The sequence below is a fragment of the Copadichromis virginalis genome, linkage group LG4 (assembly GCF_057382275.1).
Source record: "Copadichromis virginalis isolate Kocher_CV1m ecotype Utaka linkage group LG4, C_Virginalis_male_GT1.1, whole genome shotgun sequence".
Taxonomy (NCBI): Eukaryota; Metazoa; Chordata; class Actinopteri; order Cichliformes; family Cichlidae; genus Copadichromis; species Copadichromis virginalis.
Window position 1 is genome coordinate 18,863,681 of NC_140621.1, and position 10,032 is coordinate 18,873,712.

At 39.8% G+C, this 10,032-nt stretch overlaps 2 protein-coding genes across 2 annotated transcripts; both read left to right on the forward strand.

Moving 5' to 3' along the window:
- Window positions 1-3,070: 3,070 nt before the first annotated feature.
- On the forward strand, window positions 3,071-5,930 carry LOC146711222 (myeloid-associated differentiation marker). Its single transcript, XM_085455409.1, has 2 exons — window positions 3,071-3,516; window positions 3,935-5,930. Exons 1-2 carry the CDS (start codon window positions 3,250-3,252, stop codon window positions 4,493-4,495), a joined length of 828 nt encoding a protein of 275 aa, XP_085311535.1. The 5' UTR covers window positions 3,071-3,249; the 3' UTR covers window positions 4,496-5,930.
- Window positions 5,931-6,554: 624 nt separating this feature from the next.
- Window positions 6,555-9,388, forward strand: LOC146711223 (myeloid-associated differentiation marker homolog). The gene has a single exon (XM_085455411.1). It carries the CDS (start codon window positions 6,722-6,724, stop codon window positions 7,583-7,585), a length of 864 nt encoding a protein of 287 aa, XP_085311537.1. The 5' UTR covers window positions 6,555-6,721; the 3' UTR covers window positions 7,586-9,388.
- Window positions 9,389-10,032: the final 644 nt, after the last annotated feature.

Here is a 10,032-nt window from a genome sequence, read left to right on the forward strand (position 1 = left end):
AGTATCTGATAAAACGATTAGCTGTTATTGTAGCCTCTGTTCTGTTCTGTCATCAGTAGGGATCTCTCTCTCAGCCACACATTTCTTGTGAGAGTTGTATGTGTTGACTTTTGTAAACTAGAGCCAATGGAAATTTGGAGCAGTGTCTCAGGATGATCAGTGGGGGGTAAAATCATAAAATAGTGCTGTCCCATGTAAAGTGAAATACTCTGTAACCTTAGTTATAAAGTATAGTTGTTGTAATAGATTATTATAAGGGAGTGAGAACTGAATCGATGGGATTATGTAGTATTCAGAACACTTTCCCAAATATTTAAGGGATGAGTCAGAGTTAAAATAATAGCTCTGTGCCAATCCTGCACTATTTCAACACAAAAGTTGATCCATAAAATCTTTCATCTACAATCCTGTGAAAACATGTTTTTTCACAGGACTCTGTGCAGTCCTGAGCTCCCCATGAACCAGTAGCTTGTAGAACAACCTTTAGCAGCAATAAATTTAAGTCACTTTCAGTATGACTAATTAGTGTCCCGCATCATGGAGGAACTTTGCCCCTCTCTTCGTTACAACTTTGTTGAATTTTGCAGGCACGGCTCTCTGAAGGTCCCACCGCAGCATTTCAGTCAGGCTGAGGTCTCGTCTTTGACTCGACCATTGCAGAACCTTGATTCTTTCCTTTTTCAGACATTTTGTTGTCGATTTGCTGCTGTGCTTGTGATCATTGCCCTGTTGCATTATGGGCAAGTTTTAACTGTTGGTAGATGACCTCACAACTCAATGAATGCAAGCTGCCCAGGTTCTTTAGCCACAAAACAAGCCAAAATCATGACCGCTCCACCACCGTGCCTAACAGCTGGTATGAGGAGCTGCTGTAGTGCTGATATGCTATGTTTGCTTTTTCCAAATGTTTCGCTGTGCATGGCTATACATCTCCACTTTGGTCACATCTGTCCAAAGGACATTGTACCAGTATCTTTATGGTTTGTTCATTTAAAACTTTACAGACTTAATCTGAGCTGCCATGTTGTTTTTAGAGAGAAGAGGCTTTTTCCTGGAAACCCTTTCATATCTATTTAGTCCAGAGAAGTCTGTGATGTGGCATTGCTCCAGACTAGCAACAAAATCTCTGCTTTTATAGAGGTGCTCTATCTGGAGATCAGATAATACAGGCATCTAATTATCCATACCTGGTTGTGATTTACCTTCTTAATTTCTACTGATAACTGAGTTGCTTGTGAGCTTCATAAGCAGCACAAATGAATTCAAAAGCACAAAAATGATCAAAATAAGCAACATCAGCTTCTAACGTTTTTGTTATCAGTTAAATAATTAAGGTTTTATAGGATTAGTTAAGTCTCCACTTAAGCCATCTACGTCCACTGTGAGCGACCATCTTTGAACAGAGGCGGTGGTTTACAACACCAACTGTCTGCCATCTATAATCCAGTTTTGAGTTCCCTCCCCAGACGTCTTAACGCCCACTCACATCCTGGGCCATCTGACCTTAGGAATTCGCATGATAATGTGGGGCCAGGTTTCACAATGAGCTCACCCGAAACCCTGGCTGATTGGGACCCACACCCAGTTTCACACCTTGGCTCACGTGATTAGGTAGAGGATCATCAGGGGGTCCTTTGTCCCTCTGCGCGGGGTTACTCCCACTAGGTTTAAATCTGGGACTCTCCACCATTTGACCTTACAACTGAAGAAGCTTCTCGGATGAGAGGTGAAACGTCTTCAAGCAACTTAAAGAAGTCCAGACGCTTTTCTTTGCAAGCTCCTCTGACTACGATGACCTGGATGACTGAGAACCTTCACAGACTTAAGTCTCCACTGTTTTACCCATAGACTGTATATAAAGATGGATGTTTTCTCTGGCTCTGAAAAATGAAGCTAATGTGAAATTGGCTTAAGCTCTTTCTCAGTGCCAACAGGGGGAAACTGTGTTGATAATAGAAATAAGTTTGACTGTGTTGAAGCTCACTTCATAAACCCTATTAAAACAATTTAAACTTTAACCCTGTAAAACTTGAATTGACAGGAAGTTCTTTTTCTTTTAATTAACATTTTCTTGACTAGCCACTTTTTTTAAATTGGGAGATTAAATATTAATCTGCATATATGAGTTTTAACTTGTATTATATTTGCTATATCCAGAAGTTAATGCAATTTATTGCTTTAAAAGGTGGTGGGGGGGAGGGGGAGAGGGGCACTTGGCATTAAAGGGTTATTTATCTAACAATTGTAGAAAGAGGTCTCAGTCTCTACTTGCTGTTCTTTTTCTGGTGCAGCATGATGTTTGTTCAGTGACTTATGGTCCTGTTTAGTGTTGCTAGATAATGACTTGCATGTGTTATGGGGGGGTGGGTTTTTTGTACTGTAGTGTGCTGTCCCTCTGTTCCTGATTTTGGTACAGACCATTCATAACATTCTGTTTCCAAACCCTTAGATGCCGATGCAAAACTCGAGGCTTCAAGCTGGGACTTCACTAACCGATGAACAACATTACTGAACACTGACTGCATCCACAGGCTATAAGTACTGTCCACGTTAAAATGTTAAATAATTTGTATAAGTTGCACAAAAATAAGGTTTGTGTCGTGCATTAACAATTGTGCAAGAATTGCCAAAGGTGCTTGTTTGTGTCAGCAGCTGAGAGTTACTTGCTGCACTTGCAGTAAATCTTGAATGTTGGTTTTCTTTGCAGTAACTCGGATTTTTTTAAAATTATTCAGATAAACAGAAGTATTTTTTCACAATATAAAGCAACTCTTTCATATTTCTTTGAAATAATCCTACTTTACATCTGTAGATAAAACAATATGCCATGTTGCTAAGGACCATTTCCTCAGCTTCTTGTAACATATTAACAGATTTAAGCTGTAAAGGCCAGAACATGCCACTAATTTAGAATTCGTAATGGATGAGCAATAGGGTGAATAGAGAAGTCTGAGTCCTGTGTCAGCAGGTGTAGTTCCTGTTATACCTAACAGCTTAGTCAATAAACCAACCCCTCTACAGTGATAAGCAAATGTGAATGTCATACATTTCTGCAGCTTTGGATGGGAGGCAACGAGGGAGCGGCCGCAGTTTCCACATACCTTCAGTTACATTCGACAGCATTTCTGCTGAGACAGAAACCAAACAGCTTCTACATAGCATAATAATAATTTTGAAGTGAGAAAAATAGAAGAGGTGCTAAATTAACAATAGATCCAGCTGTAATCTGTCTAACGGCTTACAGTCAGCATGGTTACGGTGGACTTCAAGACACTCACAGCGCCGGTGGGCATTTTAAGGATACTGGCAGTGGTCTTAACCTGCATCTCCTTCAGCCTGGTGGCATCACTGGGCCACATTTCTGTGTCCTTCTGGGCCTGGTGCATGTTCAGCTGGTGTTTCTGCTTCTGCATCACCTTCCTCGTGCTCCTCCTGGAACTGACAACTCTAAATACAAAGCTGCCCATCTCCTGGGATGACTTCACTGCTGCATTTGCCATGTTGGCTACCCTGATGGTATGTGTCGATTTTTATTTTTTAAACTCCAATGTCATTTGTCTGTTCTTGCTATAGCTGTTGCTGCAGGTTGTATGAAGGACTAGCCAGCTTTCTTCATGATCACTGCCACTGAGACTTTGCTAAAGAAAATAAAAGTGTTTTAACCTGAACTTAAATTTAAAGGTTTCATACGGCTCAAACTACTTTAAGTACAATTAAACTACTTCATGAAAAATAAGATGCAGATTACTATGTTTTTAGAGATAGACATATCAACAACACCCTAAATGATGAGTTTAAAAGTCCCATGGTAGAGCTTTATTTTTTTTGCAGCTTTATCAATAATCTATAACTAGTTAAACGGGGTGAAACACTAGAAATCAGTCAAAATCAACTCTGAGTATCTTAAAAAGATTCCACCCTTTCTTCCACACAGATGTTCACAGCAGCTGTGATCTATCCATATTTCTTCGTCTGCTCTAGCTGCGGCAGAGGTATTGGTGCCAGTGTCACGACCTGCTTGGCCTTCATCCTCTACGCCGGTGAGGTGGGGCTAACCCGGGCCAAACCTGGTGAGATCAGTGGATTCCTTTCCACAGTCCCAGGCCTCCTCAAGGTTTTAGAGGCCTTTGTGGCCTGCATCATCTTCATCTGTTTGGACTTGACCGTTTACTCTATCTTCCCGGGGCTCCAGTGGTGCGTTGCCGTCTACTCCATCTGCTTCATTTTTGCCCTCCTCGTCATCATTTTTACCATCGGCCGCCTGCTGTCTCTCTTCCCTGCGCCCTTCGACAAAGTCTTGACGGTGTGCAATGTGCTGGCAGTGCTGATGTACTTCACAGCTGTGGTCATTTGGCCATTTTACAGCTTTAGGAACAATTTACGCACCAATGATTTTTACATAGTCATTACTGTGATGACCTGCTTGAACCTCATTGCTTACATTGTGGATACAGTTTACTCGTTTAAGCTCGTCTTCTTCGTCAGCAGAACATAGGTTGCAAAAAGTCAGCTTGAACTTATCTTTGATTGATTGATTGATTGATTGTATGATAGTTATTTTTATGATGGTTTATGTCATTCTTTTACTGCAGATTTCATATTAATTAGAGTAGCTTTTTTTAACACGATTTTGCATTTTTTGAAGCCATAACGTAGCTGTGGTTGATTCAGCGTTTTTTTTATTCAGGTTTATGAGCCTGTAAAAGTACCGAGTGGGAAACTCATTCAGTGTAGTTTCTTACAAATCTCACCCTGATAAAGAACATTAAAATCCAGTCATTGTGGTTACTGAATGTTATTGAACAAGCCTACATACCCATATGGTTGTTTTAGCACCTCGGTAATAAAGTATGATAAGTAAATCTTAAATAAATACCACTTTCATGGTTTCAGGGTTAAATAATGAACTCCCCTTTGAGAATGTTTGCAAAGGTGTGTCCAAGTGTGCATATCCTGCAATACACACAGCTATGGGTTTTGAGCTAACAACTCCACTCCCTTTTTTTGATTATGGGCATGGAGTAAGTGAAAGAGAACAAAAAAGAGCAGACTTAAGAAAGTTTTTTCTTGTTGTAGTTTTTTTTAAAGGCTGTCTTTAGCTGTTAAAGAAAGAAGCTGCTTTGTTTTGTCCTAATGATTTAACTGCTGATGATGAGCTGAGCTGTCGAACGGCTCCTCATGTGTGTTTACACAGGAAAAGAATTACTGGACGTTTACTGCCAGAACAGGTTTATTTAGGTTTATTTATTCAATCCAAAGCTCTAAAGCCAGTTGGAACAATAATCAGTAACCACTTTGCTGTTTGATTAGTCTACAATGGTTCTGGTTATTCTTTCAGTAAACAGTGAAAAATGCACAGTTTAAACTGGTTGTATTTGGATTTTGTCCAAACAGTAATAAAACATTATTTTTATAAATATTTTAAAGTTTTTAAAGATGAAGCACACCTTCACTCAGTGTCACAAAATAAAAATTTCCCTTAGTAAATCTATTACTTAAAGGGAGAGTACAGGATAAGTACTTTTCCATTTTAGTTTTCTTTTAACAGACCATTCGAACCATAAAAGCAGTTGCTCAAGGTTAGCCCAGTTTGCTTATCAGAGTATAAGTAATAAAACTGATAACCACTAGCATATATGGTTGAAGCGTAACCTTTCACCCATCATGTACAGCAACCCGCATACAAAAATGGGAACAACTATGAAAAGTGATTGTATGTAGTAGTATGTAGTTTTGTGAGCAATGAGAGATTTTTGTTTTTGTTTTTTGTTTTTTAAAAAAGGAAAAAGCTACAAAATGGAAAAACTGGAGAGGAAGAGACCACATGGGTCACATCCACATTCTGCATCTGCAGATTTAATGTGTGTTAAAGTACCGTAGTGATTGTGTGTTCTTTTAAATGTATTCTTATAAATGTACACTTTTCTCTGCTTCTTTGCTTTGTGGTTTGTTTAACGTTTTCTTACATTTTAAATATTCCATGAATGTTTAAGGAAATGAATCATATGATGTCCAATGTGTTAGTGTAAATGGAATAGTACTTATATAACAGTACTTATTATCTATTCTAACCCTCATTTATCCAACTTTTCACACACATTCGTACAAGCTCTTCATTCTATAGCACCTTTTGTAGCTTTCACGCTAACACTCACACGGATGCACCATGGAGGGAACTCCGGTCAGTGTCTTCAGTGCCTTGCCCAAGGATAGTAGCCAGGGATTTTACCACTGCCACCCACTAAAATTTAAAAGCTCAATAACATAACTTAGTGTCCCAAATTGCTCTCTTTTAACTACACAGAAGCAATAAATCAAGTCAACAAAACTACAGGAAAAAAACGCATTTGTTTCTAGGATATGACCTACACCCCATCACTATGCTGTACTGAGCTGGGTTTGTGCCAAAGACCAGAGTCCAGTGTGGGTTGCGAGGCTAACATGATAACGCTCATGAGTATCCAATCAATGGCGTGAAACAGGGGTCATAAACAGCTCAGATAAGCCCAGGATGCTCTGAGTGAATGTGCACCACCACTTGCGTTTCTGTTTCAAAGAACACACCTGCTCTGGTCTTTGCCTTCATGGACATCTTTAGCTGCTATCATTTAAGCTGGTTTCAAAGTCAAAGGCTTGCTGTACACTGAGTACAGTAAACTGACTTGGAAAACCAAAGAATACTTTTTTTTTTTAAGGTCAAAGACACTCATCCTGTCCAGACATGGTGAATGTAGATGTCCGATCCCTTACCCAGCCAGTGGGGATCATGCGAATAATGGCAGCTATCCTCACTTGCATGTGTTTTAGCCTGGCGGGAGCGGCAGGAGCTAATTCATCTTCCTACTGGGCGTGGTGCATGTTCACTTGGTGCTTCTGCTTCTTCTTCACGTTTCTGATTGTCATCCTGGAGTTCACCACCGTCAACAGCAAAGTACCTTTCGCCTGGGATGACTTCACTACCGCTTTTGCAATGCTTGCGAGCGTCATGTGCCTGATCGTCTCCATCATCTACCCCACTTTTTTCACTTGCAAAACCTGCCACCGTGCTATCGGTGCCTCCGTGGTCTCCTGGGTTTGTTTCGCCACATATGCAGGTGAGGTGGTCTTAACACGCCTTTATCCTCGTGGGGAAACCAGCGGGTTCCTCTCCACGCTGCCGGGGATAATGAAGATGCTGGAGACCTTCATTGCCTGTCTCATCTTTGTATCCCTGGATCAAGGCCAGTACACTGGTAATTCAGGAATCCAGTGGTGTGTGGCTGTGTATTCCTTGTGTTTTATCTTTTCCATCATCATAATCCTGCTCACCCTCGCACAGCTGACCTCCTACTTGCCGATCTCCTTCGACATGGTGGTGATTGTCTATAACATTTTGGCAGCAGTGATGTACACGACAGCTATGGTGATCTGGCCACTCTACAGTTTCTCTAACAACAAACAAAGACCCCCTAACTGTGATCACTTCTGTCCCTGGGATAAGCTGGTGGTGGTCACCTTCATGACAATCTTTAACTTTATTGTTTACACCCTGGACACTGTGTACTCCATACGTCTTGTGTTCTGCATCATGAATCGTGAAGACTAATATGAAACAAAACATGCTCTGTGTTTGCATCACTCTTAATAGAACAAGGTTATAAAAGTGTTTCAATTTTTTATAAACTTGTGTTATACAGCTGCTGACCAAATAACGAATCCAACATAGTCTATTATAATCTAAAGTGCTGTCTTAAATAACTGCATAAAAGAAATGTAAAGTACCAAAACATACTCAGTTAATGATTAGATCTGTGGTATCACTGTCGTAAGATCTAAAAACAAAACAAATATCTGAGGGGAACTTTGGATCCTCAGGTGATCGAACAGTACAGGTAATAATGTTGAGGTCATCTATAGCTCTGCTGCGTCGTGTAGTGAAATTATATGCCAAATAAAGGTGGGTGTGTTCACATTCATCTTTTTACTTGACGGTGTCACAACTTTCTGATGAAAGGAAGAGTTTGACAGTTGACATTTCGCTGTATAATAAACACGGTGGTTATTTTTCAAAAAAAAAAATGAAGGCCAAGAGCAAAATGTTATTGATGTACTCTTGAGTATTAGCGTAAAGCCTGACTGATATGTTATTTGTTTAGGCCGATACCGATATCTGCTGATTTAAAAAGTCTGATATCCAACATTGGATGATATAAATGTAAACAGATTTCAGCCAATAACTGCACATTTGCTGTTTGTAGTTTATATACTTGTTTACATTCTGGCCAGTCAGCTGGTTGTTGTGTTTGTGGCAACTTTCCTGTTGCCAACAAGAAAGTTACTGAATGCCCTCTGCTGGTCAAACTTCTCAGCATGAAGACTCGTGCTGCATGAGTGCTTCTCCAGTCCCTTGGTTACTTTTTAATTTTCATTTACTGGCCAATATAAATGCCAGTACAGTCAGATCGACATTTAGATAACGGTATCTCCTTCGAAGGTGAAGGTCGATATTGCTACCTTCATGTAGAACCAAGTATCCTGCATTGAAAAGTGAAAGCAAAAGTCTAGTATCATTTTGTTTGTGCTGAACTACCTAAAAATGAACGTGTCCTAGTTTCAACAATAGTAATCTACAAACCAATGCGTGACATTGACATGTATGTTCATCTTTTAGATCCAGTTAATAACAACTGTTTCCATGTTCCCAGACTTTCTGCTATTCGGGTGTGGTCACCTGAATTATATAATAAAGACCACATTTTGTTCCCTAAATGTCAAGCCAGTGTTGCAGATAAATATATAATAAAACCAAAATCCTTAGTGTGCAGCACAAACAGGAAAATATAAACACTGAAAGGCAAACAGACCTGTCACTGAGATGGGGCTGGAAGAAATGAGAGAAATACAGGGACTTTTTTTTTTTCTAAAGGCGGAGATGAAGCAGAGACAGCAGTGAGACGGCAAGAAATTTCCAGACCTTGGTGGGATACGTGGGAAAGCCAAAAAAGAAAATGAAGTTGGATTTGTTGGAAGGTGTTTTCTTTCTTTTTTTCCCCCCTTTCTTTCTTCTTTAGAGATGTGCTGGGCAGGCCTGGAAAGCTAGGAAGCAAAAAGTAGGACCTCAGTTAATTCTTTTAAAACAGCTTCATCCAGATCTTACATGTAATCCCAAAAGTATTGTGCTGCCCGGTATACCAATCTGTGTGAGTGAGCTTGGGTCAAATAGAGTAAGTGAAGCATGGAAATTTAGCTTTTCTTCTCATGTCAGTCTGTCAGAAGGAAAGACCACATTTAAGTAAATCGTCTATATATGCCAGACGTGACAGTAAATTGGATTCTGTAAGGTGTGCTTTGATTTAGATTACCGAATGGACAACTCACGATCAACAGTTCACGAGTTTCTTCCACTTCAGGGGGGAAAAGAGGTATGAAAAAGTACACTGTACAATACATCCAAAATGTGCCTTCCTTATTAAAAGGAGTTGCAGTAAAATGTATTTTGTGACTGTATTTACTATTCAAAGCATCTATGTAAAGAGGTGTTACATTTAGTGTGGTTAAATCAACCAACGCTTTCTCCCTGTGTGTTTGCTCATTAAATACCAGCAGAGTTAGAACTAGTTAATGATTACCACTAACTTTTAGTTGGAATACTAAAGTAATACGGAAGAGAACAAAGAATTGTTGATAACATAAAGCAACTGTTCAATTATTAAAGTACAAAACTACCATAGAAAACATAATGCAAAAGAGTTTAACACAATCTTAAGCTGAATTATTATTTTGAAAAATGAAACAAACAGTTTCAGTTTAAGAAGCCTTATAGTGCGCAGAGTGCACAGTGAACACATAAAAAATAGGACCCCCTGATGATCCTCTAATCGCCTGAGCCAAGGTGGGAAACTGGGTGTGGCTCAGGCGATTAGAGGATCATCAGGGGGTCCTTTTGTCCCTCTGTGGGGGGACACTCCCACTAGGTTTATATCTGGGACTCTCCACCATTTGACCTTAGAACTGAAGAAGCTTCTCGGATGAGAGGCGAAACGTCTTCAAGTA